At 43.8% G+C, this 24,916-nt stretch overlaps 3 protein-coding genes across 3 annotated transcripts; all 3 read right to left on the reverse strand.

The window, feature by feature from the left end:
- Positions 1 to 163: 163 nt before the first annotated feature.
- On the reverse strand, positions 164 to 9,156 carry jpt1a (Jupiter microtubule associated homolog 1a). Its single transcript, XM_040186227.2, has 5 exons — positions 8,460 to 9,156; positions 6,629 to 6,771; positions 3,074 to 3,171; positions 2,810 to 2,837; positions 164 to 1,722 (listed from the first exon to the last, which is right to left on the reverse strand). The coding sequence occupies exons 1-5, from the start codon at positions 8,513 to 8,515 to the stop codon at positions 1,589 to 1,591; spliced, it is 459 nt and encodes a 152-aa protein (XP_040042161.2). The 5' UTR covers positions 8,516 to 9,156; the 3' UTR covers positions 164 to 1,588.
- Positions 9,157 to 9,291: 135 nt separating this feature from the next.
- On the reverse strand, positions 9,292 to 13,382 carry LOC120824983 (small ubiquitin-related modifier 2). The gene is made up of 4 exons (XM_040186226.2): positions 12,829 to 13,382; positions 11,660 to 11,791; positions 10,966 to 11,037; positions 9,292 to 9,799 (listed from the first exon to the last, which is right to left on the reverse strand). The coding sequence occupies exons 1-4, from the start codon at positions 13,018 to 13,020 to the stop codon at positions 9,731 to 9,733; spliced, it is 465 nt and encodes a 154-aa protein (XP_040042160.2). The 5' UTR covers positions 13,021 to 13,382; the 3' UTR covers positions 9,292 to 9,730.
- Positions 13,382 to 24,289, reverse strand: gga3a (golgi associated, gamma adaptin ear containing, ARF binding protein 3a). The gene is made up of 17 exons (XM_040186223.2): positions 24,147 to 24,289; positions 23,606 to 23,690; positions 23,359 to 23,434; positions 23,164 to 23,262; positions 22,944 to 23,067; positions 21,616 to 21,719; positions 20,832 to 20,912; positions 20,474 to 20,611; positions 20,129 to 20,210; positions 19,734 to 19,859; positions 18,723 to 18,917; positions 18,443 to 18,516; positions 17,967 to 18,340; positions 17,075 to 17,358; positions 15,979 to 16,148; positions 15,724 to 15,834; positions 13,382 to 14,806 (listed from the first exon to the last, which is right to left on the reverse strand). Exons 1-17 carry the CDS (start codon positions 24,265 to 24,267, stop codon positions 14,696 to 14,698), a joined length of 2,355 nt encoding a protein of 784 aa, XP_040042157.2. The 5' UTR covers positions 24,268 to 24,289; the 3' UTR covers positions 13,382 to 14,695.
- Between the last annotated feature and the right edge of the window lie 627 nt (positions 24,290 to 24,916).

Below are 24,916 nucleotides of genomic sequence, written 5' to 3' on the forward strand. Positions count from 1 at the left end.
AAGTTAAAAAATCATAAATGTTGCCAGTACGAGGCTTCATTATCACTATGAAATCTTCTTCTTGGTGTTATTTCCCCAATGAGCTGAGGAACAATCATAACCGTAAAGTGTCTAAGTCAGATAACACACACACACACACACACACACACACACACAGCGAACACATGGTCAAAATTTATATTTAATTTCCACTTGTGCCATTTTTCTTGATTTCAAATTTCTGCAGCGAGTCAACATCCAGCGAAGGGACAAGGGAATTGTCACAGGATGCAAAAAAACCCCCAACAGGCTCGTCTTGCATCATTACACGTTTCAAAAGCAGACGCCACAGGAACTACACACACTGTAACCCAGGGCTCTCAAGTGTCACGCATTGAGCGTGAGAGTCACGCCCCCCCGTGACATGTAGTTCCTCCCGACACGGCGGCTCAACAAGACAGAAGCGGGAGGAGCTTGACTTTTGGTTTTAAAATAACGCGGCGATGACTTGTACAAAAAGGCTGTTGTTTCTTTCTAGCGATCAGAATGAGCAACACATGTAGATGGGTGACGAGGTTAGAAAATAAATTAATAAATTAATTTAAAAAAAAGGCTGAGTTGTCATAAGGTCACTTGTCAAATTTAGGATGGGTTTTTACCAGAAACACTTCAGGACCGTCAGCATTCCATTGATCCATTGACTGGCAATGGTTAAACTCTTGTTTCCTTCATTCTGGGCCAGATGCAATTGAGGGAACCCAACCTTATTTGATGCTGTAGCCTCACACATTAACAGGCACACTTTATTACGAGAGTAAATATGACGTCTAAAAAACACGGGGCACTCAAAACCGGCACTGGGGTTGCAATAATCCAAAGTTAGTGACTGCAATATAAAAAAAGGCCTATTCCGATGCTGTCACCTGTCAGTGAGTCATCTGAATATAAGTTGGCACCCTTCAGGTCACAATGACAGTAATTCATGGGAAGTGGATTATAATATAATCGGTAGAAAGATTCCAGCTTCATGCAACAATACAACAATTATTCCACAATTTAAAAAGAACGTACAAACAAGTGAAATAATAACAATTTTAAAAAAAGTCTTCACAGTTATGTTTCTTGTCACATTCATACGTTTACAGACCGGACGTGCATGCAAGTTGGGTCGAAACAGAACACAGTGTATTTTCTTCTATATTTGCTCGTGTTCTGTAAACTGCTCGTACAATCACTCACAGCTTTTGCCCTCGCAGTAAAATGAGGAAATGGATTTGTCGCTATGAGAGGTGTGATCCTTGCATCCAGTGTTTCTGGGCGCAGAGGTGGACTTTGAACAGTTTACATAGAAATACATAAAGTGCTTTGGCTAAAACAAACAAAAACAAACAAACGGTACAAAACCTTTTTTTTTCCCAGAAAAGAGGTATCAAAACAATGCACTTAAGGGATGTGTAGGAGTCCGTTGCACACCAGACACGGTTCCTGCGGTTCAGACGAACGGGCCGGGGTTCTTTGTTATAAAAAAAAGACATAAAAAAAAGACAAGTTCAGAGATGAGTGATGAAGGGCGGGACGGAGGGGAGGGTGGGGGGGCTTGGGCAGGGATTCATCCCAGGATGAGGCTGGACTTGCCCCCGGGGGGATTCCTGCGGCCGGAGGGGGCTCCTGCAGCGGCGTGGTCGGCTGGGGGGACCTCCTCCTTCTGCTCTGGAACGGCTTCCGGCTCAGGAGCGCTGTTCTCTGAACACGACAAGGGAGGCGTGCGTGAGGCGTGTTGGTGTATCATCAGGAGACACCAACCAGGGAGCAGCCGCCGGGAGAACGCTCATCGTCTACTACGTCTCTTTCATTTATTCCCATGAAATGCTCACAGGCCGATATGGGTCGATTTCCTCCACAACGTTTAACCGTCCTCTTGTGTTAGCTTTCTGTTACCATGCCTCTGGGCCTTTTCTTTGTCAGTATACCCCTTGATTTCAATTTTAAACGATTGTAAAATTAACCTCAGTAAAATTATATACATAAATGTAAGGTTGTTGTGTCTCCTGGTCATTCAATGGAAAGTGTAGGTGGCAGTCAGCTTATTTTGGTTGTTCACTCCTTCTGTTATAGTCGAGAATAATTGTATGACTGCACAGATGCAACTGTGTCATCAGGAAGTGACAAAAAGCCCACAATTATCCTTCCTCTTGTGTTAGCTTTCTGTTACCATCACTTATGTTAACGGGTCGGTTTGGCCCATGCTACCTGACTATTTCTGAAGGGTATTAGAACACATCTCTCAAATGAATCTGTTTTGTTTCTTTTTTATTTTAATAATATTACCCATTGTAACATCTACAAATTGGATGATAGATAATTGTTTTTAGTGTATTTTACAGCTGAGTTAAGACAAAACCGACCCGTTAACATAAGGGATGGTAACAGAAAGCTAATACAAGAGGAAGGTTAAGCGGCATCGATATTGCTGATACAGAGTTTCTGCCAGTGTGTCTGCGCAGTGTCACGTTGGTAGGCCTCACGTGCATATTTAGGAAACATGTTAGAAACATTAGACAGCCGCAGCCGGTGCTTTCAACCAACTCATGACTCCAACATTGGCTTAATCAGCAAACAGGATACCGCTTATGCAAAGTACAGGGGAAATCATTTTACAGCAACAGAGTAACATTTACACTTTACATGACGTATGTAAGTATACAGGCACACATAATGTGTGTGTGCATTTGAACGTCTGTGATTTTAAAACGTGAAATGTTTTTGGACGGTGTCTCACAAACTGCCTTTTGGTCAAAGTGGGGCTGTAATCAGATAAACAAGTACTCACCATAATTGTGGACAAAACTTTCTCCATCCTACAAAAACGAGCACAAAGGTGGTAAATATTTCATCAGCCCAGACGGAAACATTGTGCTGCGTCATCGTTTCTGAAAAGACTTGCATGTACTGAAGCGGGGGCTACTTTCATAGTATTTGTTCCACTGTAATTAATACACATGCTACTTTTTAAGACATTAAGGCAAGAAAATGGATGATAAGTTCAATCGTTTGGCTTCATTTGTTTTTCCTCCCATGTCAAAGCCTCTCTTACCGTGGGGGGGGCGTCCGCTGTGTGCTCGGGGGTCTGGTTCCCTCCTCTCCTCAGGGGGGCTGACGGCTCACCGCAAAGCACACCTGTGGGCTTCCCACCTGGAACAACGAGGGGATGCAATGACTAAAGACAAAGGCTGTCAATCAGGAGGCGCAGAGACAAAAAAAAAGTCAGACACCGTGAAGACAAACAAACAGATCATTTCAACGTTGCATTTACTTGTATATATTTACATAATTTAATACTTTAGACATCAACTACGAGATGCAAAAGGATATTATTTTCCACTTTTAAAAACATAAGTAGAATCACTTCCATTTATGTCTGTCCAAAACGTCCCATCCCCATTCTATCCTGTTGTGACATTTGTATGAAATGGTTGAAGTTAGCCAATTCATTCTTCAGCTGTGGCCAAAACGAAGCAGATCTCTTATATGATCTCCTCTGCAAATGAGTAGCTGATGGCCTAATCATAAACTAATTAATGAATCATTAAGTTTAGAGACTGGATCATAAAAAAGGACATAGTTCCTATCACTGCTGTACTAGTTGATATAAAGCTGCTGGCGGGCAGATTGGTTTCTGTTAGGCTGCCATAGAGAGGCAGGTTAAGCACGTTACATATTTATTAAGTGGCTGGCTAATATCTGACAATCCCGTGGCCTGCTAGGGGTCGTCTGAAGGTCCAATCATAATGGCCAACGTGCCACATGGATCCTCTGGTTAGATTTGATACAAAACACTGCACCGATCAACATCGTCCTAATGCTCTGCATGCAATAGATAGAAAACAGAGGACACACTTGCATTTAAGCTTCATCCTCAAAGCTATTTATTTTTTGTCACGTGATCACTGGGAAAGTCTTTGTTGTGTTTTCCTGCCGACTGAATCCGCAAAGTAAACATTCATTTCCTCCAATCGTTCAGATCAAATGGCGGAGTATCACAAGGTGTGCGCGTAGGAGTGTGGAATTTCCCAGATGAGGCAACGCGACGTCTTAAGTCTCAGCCATAACACAGAAAGAAAGGCAAAAAGGGGAAGTGAAGGGGAAGCAGAATAGCACTGAGTGCGTAGCAGGGCGCTGACATGATGTGACCTGACCTATGCCGGACTTGACTTGCCGGGGAAGTGCGTACGACATTTCCTCCCACAGTTCTTGTTAGCTTCCTCTGGGCCAAGAACTTTCCCTTTGGGGATTAATGGCACTCTGACAGTAACTCGGTTCATAGCGAATAAATAACACATGCAGGCATGCACTGGGAAGAGTGGGACTTGACATGACCTACGGCAATATTTCAGGGCATTGGAACGTTTGGAATTGTCTGGGTTTGTCCGTGAGTTTCCACAAAGCATATATTGTTATATTGATGGACAGATGGGGGCAATTGACTCCTCGACATTCTTTAATTCATCACTAGGTCACCTCTCAGAAACAAATGTGTTTCTATATTACCAATCCACTGCTTTTTATACATGTTTTGTACGTTTACCTCTTTGAATGGCTTCATTGGATTAAGCCCTTAGATGAACTTGTTTGACACAGTGACATGCTCCCCCTCTGCTGGCTGAGACATGGAAATGAACCTTAACTGGTGCTTTGTGTCCTCCCAGCTGTGTTCAGGGGGATCAAGGAAGCCTCTGATGATGAGGAGGCAGAAAGGTCAGCCCACCCACTACTTCCCCATTGCGGCCTCAGAAGAGGTTTTCTGCTTTCTTTCGTTAATAGCATCTTGTTTTTATGGGTCACGTTTCAATGACTTTTCTTTCTCTTTGTAAATAGTTGAACATACTCTGTTTTAATAGGAAACGCCTGTTGACTTTACAGGTGTTTTATAGTCTTTAGACGGGGGGTGGTGTTGCTTGTCTTCCTTCTTAATCTGAAACGGTGAATGATTGAGTGAGTGCAATTGAACCACAATGTGTGGTAGTCGCCCACGAGTTGGACTGCGCCCACCTGTCAGAGCGCCTGGGGTTTTGCTTTGACTACTCGTGTTGTGTGTTACATGATGAAGATTTCCGTCTCTGTGGTGGTCCCCCGGCTGCTTAAGGCGTGAGAAAGATGAAGTCCAACGAGGGCGATAACCAGACATGGTATTTAGTTAGCGATTTTGCCAATGAGATATAAGATATGATCATGGTTATGCCGCCCTTCCCACGTTGGCCACGTCCCTGCAGGACCGCCAAACCGGTCCGACTGTCTGTCTGCGTTGTGCGCTGCAAGCCAGACATACACACACTCATGTAGCCTCTCTGGGAGTCCAAGCGGAAAAGAACGCTCAGTGGCCGCGGGGAAAGGGCTCGCTTTCCTTTTTTTTTTTTTTTAAGTTAACCCGTCGGAGAATCAGGGATTCATCCTTTGTTGGTTAGTTCTGTTAATAGGACTGAAGACTAACCCATGCAGGGCGTGGTTGAATTAAAGGGAGGCAGAACGGAAATGTATGGGCTTCATTATGCATTCATCCTGTGACCCTGTTGAATATCCTCTGTAGGTACATATTCTTCTTTCATGAGACACTATGCACTAAGATTATTACTACTGGCCGCTTCCTTGATAAAGTAAAGCAAAGCTACAACTTTAGCTTGAGTTTCAAAGTGAGCCTTTCATGACAATGTTTTTCAGTTACCCCTTATTCCTAAAACCGGTTTGACTATTCCTGTATAAAATGGCATAGACAGGCCTCAGCTGGCTACTTTCACATTTGGGTGGCTACTCAAAACATGTTTTGCTTGATAAACATCAATTGCCTGCCGGGTCTCGTGACGTCAAACACAAACAAAGATGGCCGCACTTTACCAGTAATATGCACATACAATTTTCAAAATGTCGATACATTTTTAATTTTGCTAATAAAAAAAATGGGAAGAAAATTAGCCTTTTTTCAAAAGGAAAAAAGACAGAATTGATAATGCATCTTAGCACACAAGAAGTGTGAGACCAGGTAATGAGAGGAGCTTCGGCATGCCAGTCCAATAATGCCAGAAGGCCCCGTCAACCAGGTAAAAAGATGAGTAACAGAAGAAGACTCCTGTTTCAGCAGGTTTTTGTAGCCTACATTGCTGCATTTGTGGTAGAAAATTAGGAACTGCTGCACGAGTGTACATAACTGGCTGGTATCACTTTTCCTTCCTTTTGAGTTTTGGTCACACCGGCCATTTAAAAAAACTAGGTACTCGGCAAAAACGTGTATTCGGGTTCTCAGCCTTTTATTAATCTGCTTAGACGTTTTACTTGATGCAGCTCAATTCTCCATGATTTTTTCAGATATCTGCAGGCATGAGAAGATCCTGATTAATACAGAAACAACAGTGAGTGAATATCTAATGAAAGCTCGGAAGAGAAATGAATTGGGCATCTGAACCTGTTGTATCAAGAAGCACCAGTGGAGACGTTAAATGACATTATCATGTATTCAGGCCCGAGGATTTAAATAGACTGTCTGTCAAGACAAAAACCTTCAGTAACAAACTTGGACCTCCGAAAGGCCAGAAAAAAATATTCTCAAACCGTTTTTTGAGTCCATAAATGCCGCATAAGATAGCGGTTTCCATTGTACCTGGTGGGTTGTTCCTTCTATTGGCGTAGGGGTCCTCCGGCTCAGCGAAAACGCTGGAGGCCATCTTGTCTTTCCGGACGGGGGGCTTTTCCTCATCTGCACCCAGCGAGAAGTTGGAGGCGCCGCCAGGAGGGCGCAAAACCCTGAGGAGAGAGAGATCAGTCAGTCGCCGCTGGAAGCTGCACCGTGCGGGCCGGTTGGTCTGAAGCGTCTTCTCTCCATCTCACAGAAGATTTGTGGGAAATGGGTTGCAGTTGTAGAGCGCTTTTCTAGTCTTCTGAGCGCTCAAGAGCACTTAAACACTAGATGTCATCATTCACCCATTCACACACTGATGACCAGCGCTCCCACACACATTGACACTTTCCCATCAGTGACAAACACTCACACACAGTAGTCACTGCTACGGGACCAATTTGTCGTAGTCAGGTCCATGAATAGTTGGACATTGACACATTTTTCATTATTTTAGCTCAACAATGGAGTTGAAATGAAAAAATCAAGATGTGCTTTAAGTGGAGCTTTAATTTGAGGGTATTTACATCGAAATCAGGTGAACAGTGTAGGAACCACAACAAATGTATAAGTGGCCACCCTGTTTTTCATTTCAACTCCATTGTTGTGGTGTACAGAGCCAAAATAATGAAAAATGTGTCAATGTCCAAATATTTATGGACCTGAGTGTAAGTGCCTTCGGCAGAGGACACAAAGACAGGGACGCTAGCGGAGCCGGGGATCATCTGACTAAAAGACGACCGTGGTCTCTAATGAGCCAAAGTCACTCTGGATTTTTAAAAATGTGCTTGATTGTTGTGGAATGTTTGTAATCAAAGAGGAAGAGGTGATTGTTCATTCACACTCAAATATAAATTATATTTTGCTTAATTTAACAATGAGCTATCCTTGGGATAGAATTTTAGAACTGTCAATTTGATCTGACAGACTCAGGTGAAACGCTCAAATGTGCTCTGGTGGTCCATTCTTCGGTGGTAGAACAATGACGGACCCTTGAAGAGAAGTTATGTAGAGGTGTACTACTCGTTCTAAGCGATATTATTTCCATAAAATCATACACAAAAGAAATTGTATGATTGTAACATGCAATTTAAGTTCGACAGCACCAAGGACCTTTGTGAGAATAGCATTAATTCAACTTAACAATGTGTGCATATTCAACTGTAAACGTTACACTGTGTATCCTACACCATCAACGTTATATTTAAATATTGATTATGTATTTCCTCGAGTGTGATGATAAAATCACGTCGGTCAGGTGCGGCGCGCTGTAACGGGGCCCTCGGGCCTCTCCGGGGGTCGCACGCGGCGCACAACGACGCCTTGTCCTCCGCTGGTCGCAGCTCGCCCGCGACGACGAGGGAAGGAGAGGAGAGGAGAGGAGCCGTACCCGACCGGGAGGACAGACGCGATGCGCCCTCCGCACCGAGAGCGACGGGGAGACCCGCACTACGGGCGAGGAGGCCCAATGTCGGCTGCGCGTGCCGCCCGGTGTGCGCGTGCTCGCCGCGCAGCTCCTCCGGAGAAAGGGAGTGCACGCGAGCGAGCGCTCACGCTGCTAGCTAACGTCAAAGGAAAATGGGACCGGTCCATCCCGGCAGACACAACGGGGGAAGGTGTGGTACCCGCGTATCTCACGGCATCGTCGCCCCCGGGCTTAAGTTCCCAGCATTTCCAAGCGGTTGTGTAATAATTACGAGCAGGGTTAGGGGCATGAACACGCGTGTGTATTTTAGGATGAGCTGTGAGACGTTAGCTTTGAGGCTGGCGGACGCTGGGCGCGTTGGCGTCGTGGGGGCTAACGGAGCGTCTTTACCTGGAACTGCTTTTGGAACCGGGCTCCATCCCTTGGTAGTTCTTGGTCGTCGTCATTTCTGCGCAAGAAGTCGTGAACGTGTAAATGTCGGACAGGATACGAGCGAATTACACTTTGGTTTGCTGCGGTTCAGCGCCTCATCATTGTCTGTCCCAGCCCGTGGTTCCCAACGATCAACCTGCCTCCAATCTGACTGGACGCGCGTGGAAGTGACCAGAAGAGGAGGTTTCGCTTCCGGTAAAATTTTTCGAAATAAAACATGCTTACCTAATTAGTTTACCCCTAAAAAATCCCATTTCATCATTTAATTTGAACCCAAGATGTTAATTTAATCAGTTTATTTATGGCTGAAAAAAAATTAAATAAATCCATTGTGCGTTTAGACAAAAATGGCTTGTATTCGAGGCTAAACCGGGGATTCTCTGCTTAAATCAGGCTGGTTGTGAACAAGCGTGAGCGCCACAGAACCCTTTGTGGAGCTTCTACCGCCCACAAGCAAACCGCTACTTCTGACTGGATCTTGAGACATTAATCCAACCAAGGATTACTTACCCGCAATGAATGTATCGCATTCGATTAAATATGGACCCCGAAATTCGATCTTTTTAAGAGTGTATTAGAAAAGCTATTTATTATATTACAACTTTAAAATGATGATGCGGCATGCTGCGGAATCGCAGATGGATTCACTTCCTGTCTAGTCAGATGTAAAAGGCTCGCAAATATTGATATTTCAAAGAATGGACTTCTTTTGCATGAATTTACATATCTCTGAGAGAATACATTACATGCTCTGGTTTAAACTAACCATAAGCAAAAAAGCAAGGACATATTTTAAAAAAAGACTCAAATTTATTCCAATAACACATTTTCATAACAACTGATGTTAAACAATAACATGACTCCATCTGAATCAAAACCTCAATGACATGCGTATAAAAACAAAACCGGACCAGTAGGCTCTCTATTAACTCCAGAAAAAGAAAAAAGAAAAAAAAAAAGACAAAGTATCATGGCAAGCTTTTAATTTCTTCAGCACATTAGACTCACTGTAGCTTACAAGTAGTCTCCACTGCGCAGTCAAAACATGTTAACATACGAATGACAGTGTGATTACAGCTATCTACGTCAACAGTGCTGCTGCCTTTGAACATTTTGTAAAATTTTTCACTGGATGGTATCAACACTGGTCATGAGGGTTTGAAGACTGAGCATAACAAAGATGTTGGGGGCTGAAAAGGGGAGGTAGGGATGTTCGTAGGAAACAGTCTTTAGGAAAGAAAAGAGCCTCCGGTTTGCTGTTGGAACACGTCAATTGTATCTTCGTCCTCCATTTCTAGCTGTAAGAGAAAGTCAAAATGTCAGCTGATGTGAAGGCAGATCTTTACCGTGAAGCCACTTAATGAACACTGTCAGTGAGGTCGAAAACTCATCCAAAGCTTTTCACCAGGATGTTAGTTTGACACGTGTACAGGGGATACATTTCATTGCATCTCCTGCTTAGCATAATACAAAGAGTAGGTCAGAAAACAGGAGATTGACTCAGACAAGGTGCACAGCAAAATATCTACATGCATTTAGAGGTACCGAAGCTTAGGAGAGTTTCTCTTAACCAGAGACTTGCAACATGAAAGTAAACGAGACAGTCTTTTGGCGCGTTTCCACAGAGCGGTATGGTACGGGTCGGGTCTGTTAACCATGATTTGGCGAGCGTTTCCACCGCCAACAGTACTCTTACTTGATAGGCGTGGTGTATTCCAGAAAGTAGTGATAACGTCACTTGATAGACGTGGTATATGACGGAAAGTAGATTGACGTCATTCGATCGCGTGAAAACTGAAAGCTAACTGCAAACAACAATGGAGGACATACAGCAGATCCTGTTCTTGCTTCTCGATATGTGGCTGTTTGTCACAAGGAGACGACAATCTTCGACAATCTTTGCACGCGCAAATGACGACACTCTTTCAACCAATCAACGTTCTGCAGTGAGTCTAGCTCCACCCTTTAGTACCAAACAACTGCCAGGTACCCCAACGGAAGGGTACCCAAAAAGTGGTACGGTTCGGATTTTTGGTACCATTCTCAACTTTTGGCAGTGGAGACACAAATAAAAGGGTACCGAGCCCTACCATACCGCTCGGTGGAAACGTGCCATTTATGTACGTGGTCCACGGCTACAAAAACAACGCAGATTTGTTCAGAGCTGCTCAATGGCGTTTTAAAGGGAGCACTGCAAGTGAACATACACGGACAAAGCCGACGCAAGAGAGTGTCCTTCCTCTAGTTTCAAATTAAAAGCACCGTCACAGCAGGTGCTCGGAGTGGACTCTGCACGGAGCAGCCATTTATAACGGTTCCAATATAGTGTAAAGGCAAAGATTTTAAATCGGATTCAGAAGATTTAAACATTTGAACTTTAACCCTTGTATATCCCGTCCTCGTAACGCAGCCGTCCTTGAATTCTATGAAGTTTGTGGGGCCACAGAACAGGCTAAAGATTTACCTGCGAGGGGGTGTCCGTTTCATTGATGGGCTGACCGTCAAATCGAAATCGTATTTGCCTCATTGACAGCCCCTGTACGGACAGAGAGAAGAGTTATTATCAACCTCATGGGACGCCCCGGTGACTTTTAAGAGCTTTTAAGTTCCAAAGATCTGCAAAAAAGAACAATCCTGCATAGCGGCCATGTTTTTAGAGAGACGTTTCCAACCAACAAGTTTCTATGATAAATTATAAACCGTGAAATATTAGCTATTAGCAAGACTTTGGTAAATACCTCGCAACATTATTGATTCTACTCCAATAATTTATACCATAAAAAGGAGTTTTTTTTCCCCCATGGCCATACGGTATATTGTTCAAATGCTATGCGCTTATCCTTTTTTTGTGAGCAATAACACATAAAACAGGCCCTTTTTACATGTAATGGGTAAACACAGGTGTAATTAACCCACTGAATTATGGGCACATGGACCATAACAGGACCTTTACTACGGTTATCAATCACACCTTAGTTTAGACCGCAAAGACCTAAAACTGCTGCTTTGAGAGGGGCACTTCTCATTTGACCAGAACATCATCCCTCAGCGGAGCCCCCGGCCTCTGGTCTGAGCAACACCATTCAGACCACCTGCAATGCAATGCACTTAAAGATGGATCCTTAAGGAGATTTGTAATCATTGTGCAGTAGTCTCACCTGCCGTTCACAATACGCTTTCATCAGTTTGCTGAGAGGAGTGTGCCGTTTGATCTTGAATTGCACCACTGAGCCATCCTGCCCCGCCACTTTCAGGTTGATGTGCTCATTGTTCTCAGTCTTCACTCCCTCCTGAAAGAAAGACAGCAGATGTTTTCAGAAAGTTGAGCCGATTGCAGAAAGTGATGCAAGGCAATCCAAGACGCTTGGTAAAGTAACTTGTGGAAATGAGTTTGCCCCATCAACAGCAAAACCTCTTCCGCTCAGGACACACACTGCTTGAGATGCACATTGTGTACCTGGATGATTTAGAATAAAAGTACTTTATTGATCCCCGAGGGGAAATTCAAGATCCAGGTAGCTCTTGACAATATAGTTTAGTATACGTTTTATATCCAAACTAACCAAAAAAAAAAAACTATCCACTTCACGGTTGGAAGCTACTCCCCCCCCCCCACTGTTACATGAATCTGATATGCGCAGCTGGAGAGCAGAGACGGGAGGACCTGGTGTTACAGAGCAGAGAAAAGTAGCGACATTAAATTCCCACGTTAGCATTAGCATTCAGGGAGTCGATTAGCAAGGGCCTGCTACTTAAAACAATGCTCAACGGCCTAGTGAGAATGGGAATTTTAACTCTGACGCATCAACAACCCCTCCGATGCTCGGACACACTGGCGTGTGCGGAGGGGCATTAATATTTCATAAGATACCAGCTTCACACTTGACGGTTAGAGTTAAAACAATTGTTCATTTTCGGGGCCCGCGGTAGACAGCTCTCTGGACGCTACCATATCTTCCGCCAGCGTACCTTCCTAACGTTTCTTTAACATACAACAACTATATCCACACATTTCACGTGCATAGCGTTTAAACCGGCAGCGTCACCGAAGGCGGTGCAATAAATTACCGTAAATTATTTATTTCATATCGCCCGGTTCTCAGGCGCGTTAGCCACGTTAGCTTATTATGCTAACTTCCCCCGCTTGCTAATTGGCTAACGCGGTTAGCCTTAGCGCCCGTTTGTGCTGTTTGCCCGGTTTATAATTTTCCAACCGTTGGCGAATCAATCTCACGGGCGGCTTTTTGGTTTTACCGCTTTCGTCTGTAAACCTACCACACACACACATTAAATACACCCAGTAAAGAAAACCAACGCCGCTCCTCACCTTGGGTTTTTCGTCGGCCATGGTTGCTGTTGCTACTGCGTCTGTTTGCCTGCGCCTGTTCTGCTGCGGCTGCGCTGTCTGGCGCGCCACTCGGCGTGCGCTGTAGCGGGCTGAGGTGCGCACAGCTGCGCCAGATGGACGGAGCGCTCGTCCTACTAGCTTTCCAGAGAGCCCGTTTAAATGTGTGCTCATAATTGTTAATTCTGCAAATTGATACCATAAGTATTATAGGATGATTTAATGTAATTGATCTACTAAACATACATGTGCGAGATACTGGTTACTTCTCTGATTTTACACGCAGAACGATGTTCAAATGCGCAACATCCATTAGGTGTTTACATGTTACCAAATGAACAATTATTACATCTACATAATGATGGCAGAGAGCATTCTGCTACATGCACACGTTTACTACGTTGTTTGTTTTACTTATTTTACAGTGTGCTACTAATAAAGAATAGAATAAAGCACACCCAACAGTGCAGGTAATATTCTACTGCATTGATATTAGTCCCTGCACACTGATAAAAAAAGAGGCAAAACGTGAAAATTGTAAAACAATAAATCAACCTCCTTTATTTTTCCATGCAGAGGAGTAGCTTTTCCAAATATGCAACGACACTTTCATGTAACAAACTAAAACAAATAAGTTTTATAAGATGTAGCCCAAGTAGCCTTAAAAAGACGAAAACAAAGAAATCACAGTTCTCGTTCTTGACACACAGTAATCCTGATTCTATGAAGTAATCAAAGGTTTTCCTCAAGATTTACAATATTTCTTCAAGGCTTGCTCAAAGAACTATGCTCCTAAATTGATTAAGGAGAGCCCCACCACAAAGCAAAACATTTAGGTAGGACTCCAGGGAAATAATCCACCCTTCTAGCTTAGTTTCCACTTCACTGTCTAACAACGGCAGCAGGAGCAAACGCTATGCACTCCATTTAATTACGGTCAAAGAATATTCCTGTCTTCAGGGATTGACCATTGCACACAATCGATTCGGGGCCTCAACAGCTCATGTTGCACCTACCAAGTAAAAGGGCTTTCGGTCTCTGGCGGAGGTTTCCTCATGGCGGGAATCACATTTTTATTAGGATGCTATCCAAAGCGCACAACCCGGGCATGAAGGAAACATGTATTTCCTTACAATCCACCCTGTTGATTCATTCCTGAATATTAGGTAACACTCTTTGACCGAACACGAGTGATTTGTGCCAACAGTGAAGAAGGAATGCAACCATTGATTGAAATACCACACAGGAGATGGAATGATCTGAAATCCTTCCCAAAAATAAATAAGACATTCATGTCAATAAATACTAAAAAGCATAAGAAGCGTCTGAGCTACGAGTTAGTGTAGAACTCCCAAGAGAAGTATTGTTGACGGGCCGGTCTGTGGGTTCCTTTTTGTGTAGGAACACATGGTCTTTTGTATGCTTCAGTCCGATGTCCAAGCGTAAAACGTTGCTACACATACACAGGCAGCAGCAAACCATGTGAAGTGCAGGTCCTGGTCACATGTTCATACAACCCAGGCTTCACAGTCGCCTTCAACATTATTTTTTTTGTTTTGCTCACTTTTTAGCATTGAGAGTAAATATGAACATCAAAATAAGAACAAATAGATATGACATTATTAACAATAATACATGAATAATAACTTAACTATATTTGACATGATGAAAATCGTGTTGCTGCACCACACTGACTACCTGTGGCGCTGTAGTAACGTTTAAGTTGGATGTACGCTACAGGGAATTCAGTGGGGCCACCTCAAGCAGAAAAACACTCAATTAGTTTGCTAAAAGTCTTCCAGCACTGCCCTTTTCCAAAATGAAATTGTCTTGCAGTCGGCAGGCCGGGCTATAGAGCCCCCCATCTGTCAGTAGGCGGAAACTCATTCACCTCCCCAACTTCCGAGTGTGGCTGCTCTCCCAGCGTGAACATCAGTTTGTATCTCATCCGCACCTTTTCCTGTTGAAACACACAAACACACATACGCTTTGGCAGCTTTCATTGACTCACTGCAGCACACAAGATCTAAATGGTAAATGGCCTGTACTTGTATAGCGCTTTTCTAGTCTTCTGATCACTCAAAGCGCTTTAACCCTACATGACATCATTCACCCATTCACACCCATTCATACACTGATGACAGGAGAACCATACACAGTGACACCTGCCATCAGTAACTACCCTTCACACACTGTAGTCGCAGCTACAGGAGCAATGTTGGGTTAAGTGTGGCAAGCCCAACGACACAACGACATGCGGGTTAGCTGGGCCTGGGATCGAACCGACAACCCTCTGATTGGAGGGCGACCGTGCTCCCCACTCACCCACAGTCGCCAAGATCTAAAGGATTGTAAAAGTCAGTGATGATTATATCCTCAAAGTTATGGTCGGTATGTGCGACTGGAAGAACGAGCGATACTAGCAGCAACAGTATGATACTTTTACGCAGGACTGGAATTACCTGCTCGTTGCTGCACGCCTCCGCCAACCAGTCTGGGGCAGATTACATTTATGTCTGTCCAAACCATTTCATCCTATTGACTTGAATTGTGTGAACTTGCCATTAATAGTATGTAAAATAGTCATGGGCAAAAAATTAGTTTTGTGTGGTCAAAGTGACTTTTGATTGACAAAATCCAACAGGTTTAAGCTGGAGTCCAATTGGAGGTTTCGGATAAATAAAAAAAATAAAAAAGAAGCGACCAGACGGACAGATGGATAACCCACAAACGTAACGTCTCTGGTCACGGCTGTGGGTTACGGCGAGGCATCCAAAAAAAAACATAGCTAGCATGAGAAAGCGTTCCATCAATAAATACCTCACTTGATGCATAAAATCATCTGAGGACCAGAAACAGCTCCCAGCTGAGATTTACCTTGAGAGGATTTGCAAGCAGCATGACCTGGGTGATGGCAGCAGGCGGGAGGATCGGGTTGAAAGGAGCCAGCTCCGTCGCTGTGGGCGCCTGGAGCCTCACTTTCATCGTCTGGTGAATTAGCAGAACAGACAGCCATGGTCATTAACCGCCCACTTTGATTTTATTCAAAGTGACATTTTTAATCTAATGAGTCAAACGTCAGCAAATACTTTGTTGTTGTTGTTGGTAAATAAAAAGTGACGGGGGTTTCACCCTGGGCACAGCAGCCTGCAGAGCGATGTTCCGGACCGGCCGCGGCGCTGTGTTGAGCATGGACGCCACCATCACCAGGACATCGGGGCGGCCCGCTGGACAGTCGCTGGCGAAATGCAGCAGAACACGCACTCCGTTTTTGTCGTAAGCCGTCACGGGACACACCTTACCTACACACAGGGTGAAAGCAAAATGTGATTATTACAGAGATCTAAACGACAGCTTTGGAGACGTCACAAGCACACCATGATGGGTGAAAATTACTCAGACGAAAAAAGACCAAGAACAGCGGGGGGGGGGGGGGGGGGGGGGGGGGGGCTTTATTAAGCCACTTTTATCACTAGGTGGCAGTAATGTCTACAGTGCAGTTTTACAATCCCCCATAATTCTTAAACACGAAGGAAGGGTTTATTTTCTGACATTACTTAAACTACAAAGACTACTCTTTAACTGATCTTGAAATTGGTCTCGTTAGTTATTGTCCTCTGTGTTGAGAAAACCTAAATAATGTTTTGTCTTAATGGACAGATAAGTCTGTGACCTCTTGAACTGAGACACATGGTGGTCTAGGCATGTTCAAGATACCAGGATTTGCTGATGTAAAGTTGTGTTATCTAGTTGTAAACAAAGTGAGTCACCGGTCTCCTACAATCCTGAATAACGACTCTCACTGTCATGAGCTGGTCCTGCAGCACCTGCTTAGTATCTGTGTTATCTAAGGCTTTATCATTCCAAGATAAGGAAACCTTTGAGTAGCCTTGACTTATGACTTGGTTGGGTGTCAACTCTGCCGCTACTTCACACACACGCTGTAAAAAGGGAATTTCCTCATGCCAGAGGTCAGGCATAATTTACGTCATCGATACGGCAACCGGCCAAAAAGATTAAAAGTGTGTATGCACGGTACGTCTGCCCTGCTACATAGAGGGAGGTTATTTCTTAAAAGTGAATGGACCCTAATTAAACTGATGTTTATACTTGCACGTCCAAAATATCAGATCTGAGGTCTTTGTGGTCATTTTTCTTCCAACTTTCTACCACCTATATTTACAATAAAAAGCCACAGAAATAAGAAACAACCATCAGACCAACTCACTTGGCTTGATGGCATCCAAAGGGACGAAGACGTTGGCCAGGGACACCTCTCGTCCTGTGCCCTGGCTGGCCTGGCTTAGGGGCAGGATGGGGGAGAGGGAGCGTAACAGAGTGCTGTCCTCCGCCTGGCTCTTGGCAAGCGGAGGAGTGGACCCGGCCAGCGCCTCCCCGAGGAGCAGCGAGGTGACTGTGGAGGCGACTCCGGCGCTGGAGGACGGGGCAGCGGGAGCGAGCAGGTCGTCCCTCTTCACCAGCAAGCTGCTGAAGTCCACCACGGCCGGTGTGCTGTGGGGATAATTCCAGAGCCTTTGTCAAAAACTTCCCAGATCCCATAATGCTCGAACAAACATGGATGAGGTAGAGAGAACAGACACAGGGACAAAGACACCAGCAGGTATTTCAAAACAAACGCAGTCACGTCTGGTTACCGTGAGCGGAATGAAAAGGCACATGGCTTTTGAGATGAGATTGGGGGCATTTTAATAACCTCAGCTCACAACATGATTGATGAGGAATTTACAGCGGCATTTCACAAGTTGCATCCAATTTGACTCAACTGTCTCGCCTGCTCATGATCAGTGAGATAAAAATAACCATAATAGTTTTTAAAGTGAGGTTGACGTACTTATTTGTAGTCAGTGCCTCGCTGTTTAATAAAGCAATCTGACCTACTGCAGCCACCTAGTGGCAGTGTAACGTCACTTTAGGTGTGCGCTATACACAGTGTACGCCACGAATGTTAAGCAGCTAAACTCAAGACCTTGGACACCCAATCAGTGAAATAAAAAAAGCATACATTTAATACGTATGAAAAAATGTGATCTAGCATCCAAAATATCGCTCTGATCCATATTCCATCCTCATATTTACCTCGTGCAAAGACTCTTACTCACATTTTAGGACTGCCCAGATCCAGCATGGCAAGGTCCTGCAGATTATGACTCAGAGCAGTCGGGTGGGACGCTCCGGACGAAGCGGAGAGAGGAGGCGAGGCCATGTGGAATGACCGAGCAGGAGCCGCGGAGGTCAATGCTGAGCTGAAGGACTGTGGAAAGACGACCGATGTCGTTGAGACGGACAGTGTAGAGACCGGAGACGTGGAGGACACAGGACCAGGGAGGCTTGAGGCAGAAGCAGCTATGGAAGACTTTGCCGAGTGAATTGGGTCTGCCGTCACAGCAAGGGCGTCTGGAAAGAGCGGCGACATCGATGACGCGGGAGCCGAAGGCAAAGTGCTTTCAAAAAAATCTAAATTGTGACCAGAATCCTGTAACAGGAGGAAATTTGACAAAAAAAAAAAAAAAAAGTTGCTGTTACGAATAAGAAAACAGTTAACTTTAGTACACAGTATTTTAATTTATTGAAATACCTGTAAAGATGGCAAACCGTTGTTGAAGTTCACATGTGCAGATTTATTTGGAGCAGGAGCGGGCTCATTGAGGCCTGTAAATGAAGACAAAACATGTCATAAAAGTACATGTAAATATTCTGAAATAACGTGGAAAGCACATATCCTTTTTAAAATATATTTTTCCTCTTTGTCGTGTCAAAGTGAATCACTATAGTTTTACACTGATGGCCGATTTAAGTTGCAATAACTGGCTTTTGATAATGCTCCATTATGCCATGACAAATAAATAAATGATCACCTAAAGAGAGCAGCTCCTCATCCAGCAGGGAGAGCGCAGCAGAGGGAGCAGTGGGGCCAGTGGCCCTCGGCCTCCCGGGAGCAGACCCACACAGCAGGTCAACAGGGAGGGACAGGGGCGATGTCGGGGGCCGGGAGACGCCCTGGACGTCCAAACCCATCAGGTCAATCAGAACCTCGGACCGGTTTGTGCGACCTGCGCTTGTGACATGAAGAAAAAACAAAAAGCAGAAGAGAAAAATCAAAGATTTATTTACGTTCAAGCTTTTCAACATGATAATTAACTTTTTTTCTGAAAATTAAATACATTTTCCGCCAAAGAGCACCATTAGCAAAGTCAAGGGAGTTGAAACAAAGCTTCTGATAATTACACATTGGGAGCACGTATTGTTTTACAAAGTCGCTTTTTAATTGTTGTATAATTATTACTTTATTAATGACTCCCATTTTGCACATAAACTGAAAAAAACTGCTTTGTTGTTAGTAAGTTCTTATGGTGTCTAGAGTAGATATTTTTATTTTATTTATTATCTATCTAATTACATTACAGGCTATTAAAGCCTGTAATGTAACAGTTTGGGGGTGTTTTGGCCTAACAACCCCAAACTGTTAGATTATGAGGCAATAATCATCTCGTACCTTATTGCTTTAAAAAAGAATTCTCTCGCTCACAGCTGCGTCGCACATTGGGGTTATTGGGGTCGCCAGATACATTTGCAGAATTTGTCCCGCAGTCTTCTTTTTATTGGACAATTAAATGTGCGGACCGTCTTTCAGAAACACGAAGGAGCCGGAATGGTCCCATTTATAGAGAGTAAACATGTGCATAAGTCTTCAATTACGCATGTGTAAAACAACGTTGTGATTTAGAAAACTTATATCTCTACTAAATGGCTGATTAACCTGTTCAAGAAAATATAAGGAGATGCAGTAACAATAGTTGTGAATGATGCCATATAAAACATGCACAGCGAGGAGATGCAATTCTCTCCACTGAACAGCTGAAGTGTACCTTGTCTGACTGATAATTGTGTTTGTTGTGCATCCTCAGTCCCGCCATTGACGATCTGTTCTTCCACAATCTTCTTATAAGATTGAACGACATGGGAGAGGTCATCACTGGCCTGCAGGATGTCTCCTAATCAATGCATTTAAAAAGAAGGTTAGTCCAGGTTTGTAACATTCTGACAACTGAAAGAACCATCTCATTCTATTCCCCGCAGCAGTTGCCCAGTGTAGGAACCATGTGAGCAGGATGGGTTTAATTTTTTATTTTTTTTTAATGAGTAAACTGGCTGTGTGGGACGCCGGTTGACTCAGCGCGAGCCGATGACTCATAGGTTGTCCGTCTTTAATTAGGAGAGAGAGAGAGCGCGTCAACCAGGGAACATTTCTAGGATCTCTTACCCAAGCTGCTGTCATTATCCTCCGTCTCAGTGGCCAGCTGAAACACAGTCTGCCTCAGCTTGTCGCAATCGCCATACAGCTCCTGGAAAAATAAAAATCACTTTTAAATAAACAGTTCTTCTTTAAGACACCAGGTACTTAAAAACAGATTGGTTGGTCTCACAAAGAGGCGGTTTCCATTGCAAAGTTTAACTGCAACAGCAGCCAATGACTTTGGACTGTTTCACAGCCGTACAGTCAAACTATTAAGTAAGAGTGTTTCCAAAAAATGTAATAAATGCCAAAGTTGGAGTTGATTTGTTTCCAAAGGTCATGTGAGCCCCGTCTCAAAAAAAAGAAACAAACCCTAATGAGCTCCTTGTCTCCGTCTGTGGATTCCTCGGGGCTGAAGTGAGAGAGCATCTCTGTAAGCAGTTTGACGCTGCTGTTCACCGCCTCTAAGGTGCTTCTCTGCTTTTTCTCTTTGTGGGTTCTCACCTCGTCCTGGTGGAGGAAAACAAAATAAACAAGAGTTGCACATACTCTGTAGCCTTGACAGTACCAACTTTGAGACAGAACCGGAGCACGGAGTGTCTGTGTTAGCTTCAAACTTGGGTCAGAAAAAAAAAAAAAAAAAGATAAATTAATATATATATATATATATATATATATATATATATATATATATAAAACGGTAAGAATTTAAGCAGTTCACTTGACCCACCTCCTTCACCATGTACTTGATGAGCCGATTGGCTTCTTGCAGGTCTTCCGGCTTTTTGCTCTTCAGCAGCTCTGCTAATCTCTGCAGAGAGAGAAAACATACCCCACAGGTCACACACAGACACAAGCTCCCACAGCCTGGAAAAACTAAATTCACCCACACATCAGTGGCAGTCAAAGTAAAGCAAACATGACATTTTTCAGTATGCAGCGACCCGTGAGGTATTTAGAGCGATAATATCAACAAAGAGCAGCATCGTAAATCCACATTAAAAGTATGACTACTTTTTCTGTGTGATGCCCCCGACTTCTCAGTGAGCGAGAACCACAACAGGGCGAGAGAACCAGTTAAAACACCTCAATGCACCGTGTGTTATGGTTAATAGCTTACTTCAACTCATTCAACCTGTGGACCATATTTTTCCCATGTTTTTGTGTTGCAGGTAATATTACAGATCATTTAGCGGACGCTTTTATCCAAAGCGACTTACATTGCTTTTTTTAAACCATGGCTCGTCAAATTCCAGATTTAACTTCTAACTTTGAGCCATTACTTTGCAGTTCCGTTCAGCGTCTGCCCCGCTGTCACTCGATACAGACAGAAAAATGCATGGGAAAAAAGGGGGCCTTTAAATAATTCCTTTAATAGTCCTCCGATACTTTAACTCCAAAGCTGCAGAATGTTGTAAGAATAAAACTTTTCATTGGAAATCTTTTAAACACAATTTCTCTCCCACAGAGAGTTATTATAGTCACATCCCGAAATAACTCTTCTCTCTTCTTACCTTGCTCTTCTTCTCGTCATCAAACAAGGGATTCTTGGGTTGCGGAGAAGGCGATGGTATGAACGTAGCATCAAGGGGAACTTCTGGGTCAGTTAAAACAATACCTAAAATAACCATGACAACAGACGGCTGTTACGTCGTGCAAGTGACAGTTTCAGGCACAACGATGTCATAACCGACTGCTCGGAGTAGTTGTCTTTTTTTAACGTCACTATTATGTAGGGGTGGGAATCTCTTGGCACCTCACGATTCGATTCCGATTCAGAGGTCAACGATTCGATTCTAAACCGATTATCGATTCTAAACTGATAAAACGATTATCGATGCATCTCGATTTTCAAAATTTTCTCAAATCTGAGTTTGCAACTCAGAGGTTGCTAATAACTTCCTACTTTATTTGATAATTAAAGAAAATCAACAGATGAATTACCTTCTCTTATTTTTTGTAAGAGAAAAAATATCTTTGTCACAAATAGGATTTTCTATCAACAATGCAAGAACCAATGAAGCTTGCATTTCAACACAATATGGAAGTAGCCTATGTAAAAAAAAATATTAAACAAGATTCATTTTTCTTTTAAATGAAGAAAAAGCTGCTCTTAAGTCTCAGACCAGTCCGTATTTGTAAAATACCGGAAAAAGTCAAAATCTGTGAATATCATGCCAACTTTCAATACGGATCGACTTTTTGTAAAATCGAAATAATGGGGTAAGATATGCGCAGGCTCCTACATAGTTCGGTAAAGTTGGCAAGATATTCAGATTCAGACTGACGGACCGGTCCGCGAGCTGGACGCATTGCTCTTAATGTGCCGGTAATGATGGTTGTACCTGGTTGTCATCTACGGTCCACTACGATTACCGAAGGGGGGCGTTTGTTTTTTGACAACGTTTTATCTCATAATTTCGCTTTTTATCCCCTTACATTAGTGCGGAAATGGGCTTCTATAGTTGTGTGAATGCATCACTCCAGCCAATCCAAAGACGGGGTTTGTAACCAATCAGGTGTAGAGACCATGGTGACTGGCTCCGCCCCCTTACTGTCAAAAAGAAAAAGAGCGAGCGCGTAGAAAACACCTTCGAGCGCGAGCAGAGACTAACCTTGCGAGCGAGGAAGTTCACGCTCCGCAAGATGAACTTTTGCTCGCGCGACAGACTTTTTTTTAAATTCCGATTATTAACCTTTCTGAATCGAGACCGAATCGTTCTAGAGAGAATCGAGAGAAATCGAAAAATCGATTTTATCCCCCACCCCTACTATTATGCAACCACGTTGTATTAAACGTTATATATATCTTGTCTCAGTTTGTACGCTGTTGGCGTCTCACCCTGGGACTTCAGCATCTGATACGCTTCAACGACCTTTGCTTCATCCGGCAGAGACACGGTCCAGCTGTACAGCATCTCGATCACTTTCGTCTTCACTCCCTCTGACACTTTGTCCCCGAGATACTGAAATAAATGACCCATGCACGGTTTAGAGTGACCCCCGAAAACTTCTAACCCAAGGAAACGTACCCCAACCTGAGGAAACTTTACGGGACTTACTTTGGGTGAAACCACCTTGATCAATTCATTTAAAAATCGAAATTTCCCGACTTCATTGTGAAAACGCCGCCCACAGTTCTTCATACAAGCCTCGAGAACCTGTAAAAAGAAAGCAACCTGAAGCAAATATCCTCCTCTACCTCACGCAGATTAACATCCCCCCCAAAACACAGCCGAGGAGCGGAATTTACGGACCGTTAATGCCTGTATCGCCTCCCACTCCTGAGGGGACTGGATCTTGTGAGCCAGCAGCCGAACGGAAATTTGTGGGCTGAAAAATATGACAGAAAACAATCAAATGCAAACTTGGTAACCAAAAAAAAAAAAAAAGGCCACACAGAGTCTGGTGTGCAGCCTGAATAATAAGCTCCACATGTTCCTCACAATGAAGACACAGATGATGGGCTTAATACAACGTTATGCGTGAACCGCGTGACCCTACCCTTCCAGTTCCTTGTTGATTTGGTCACAGAATCCCATTATATACTCCCAGTCCTCCTGTCTGTTGGACGGGTTCGTGGCTTTGTCTAGAAAAAGAAAAAGAGTTCAGGGTGTGATGTTATATCTCTTATATGAACTCTCCCATAGACTGAGCCGCGCTGTCCCTTTAAGGCGAACGCAGGCTGGATGTATGAACTATTAACAAGCTTTAAATCCAGCTCGCGAAACAACAACAAGCACGAGAGTTGTTTCGACATGCAGTTGTTCGAGCGTTTCGACATTGAGTCTCAAGGACTCAAGTATGAACCGAACATGAGAGCGTTTTTTCCAGCTAGCGACGTCCATTACTTGCCGTTTGCCAGCTGCTGTCTGCGCGAGCGACTTTCCAGACATCCCGGACGCTTTAACGCGACACTTCTCAGTTTTAAACAATGTCATTTGAGTCCAACTCTGGTATCAGACACCTGCGACCCCGCGGCACGTTGGTGCGCACCTTTAGCGTGAACCAGCGACGCGGAAGGGGAGTTTAAGCGTGTACTTACTGAGCCAGGACTCCAGCGATTCTCCATCGTCCGCCATATTTCCCCTCTGACACAAACAACGCGTGACTCGTGCTCCCTTCACTTGCTGTCGGACAAACGGGAGTTGGAAATTCTTCTTCATGTTTTTTCACCGGGTCTGAACGGCGGCTCGCAAACAGCTTCAGACCGAGTACCGCGACCTATTGTGCAGGGGGGTGTTTGTCCTTCTCACCAAACGTGTTACCTGAAAAAAAAAAATAACATTGCATTCTTTCTGCTTCATACGTGGTGCGTAGCAATAGAATAAAAGCAGTTTATTTAATCAACAAACATACGCCCTTTCAATCTGTGTGGAAACACATTCAAAGATTTCCTCCCTTCTGTTCGGTGCTTACAACAGTTTCCGAAGCATTTGTGTTTTGTCAAACCTCCATCATCCCATTTTGTCATTCCTTTCTTCCTAATGACTTCTACTTCCTGAATGCTTGCTATCGCCAGTTCTTTCATCTTGTAAGGCTCATTTGGCTTAACAGCACACTCGTTTGGTTTCAGTGCACTGCTAAACAGAACTACACATGCACCACCTCTGCAGTTTTACCAAACATAAGCAAAGTTCAATCATCCCTCCCTGTTGAGCGTATGTGTATCGTTGAGTGTATCCCTATGGTTGAATGCTTTGGATAAAAGCGTCAGCTAAATGACATGAATGTAATGTAATGTAATGTATTTAATGGGAGGTGAGACGGAGCAAACCTCCACCCTGTCAGATCATGTGGCAAGGCATGAAAAAT

Source organism: Gasterosteus aculeatus, chromosome 9, assembly GCF_964276395.1.
Source record: "Gasterosteus aculeatus chromosome 9, fGasAcu3.hap1.1, whole genome shotgun sequence".
Classification (NCBI taxonomy): Eukaryota; Metazoa; Chordata; class Actinopteri; order Perciformes; family Gasterosteidae; genus Gasterosteus; species Gasterosteus aculeatus.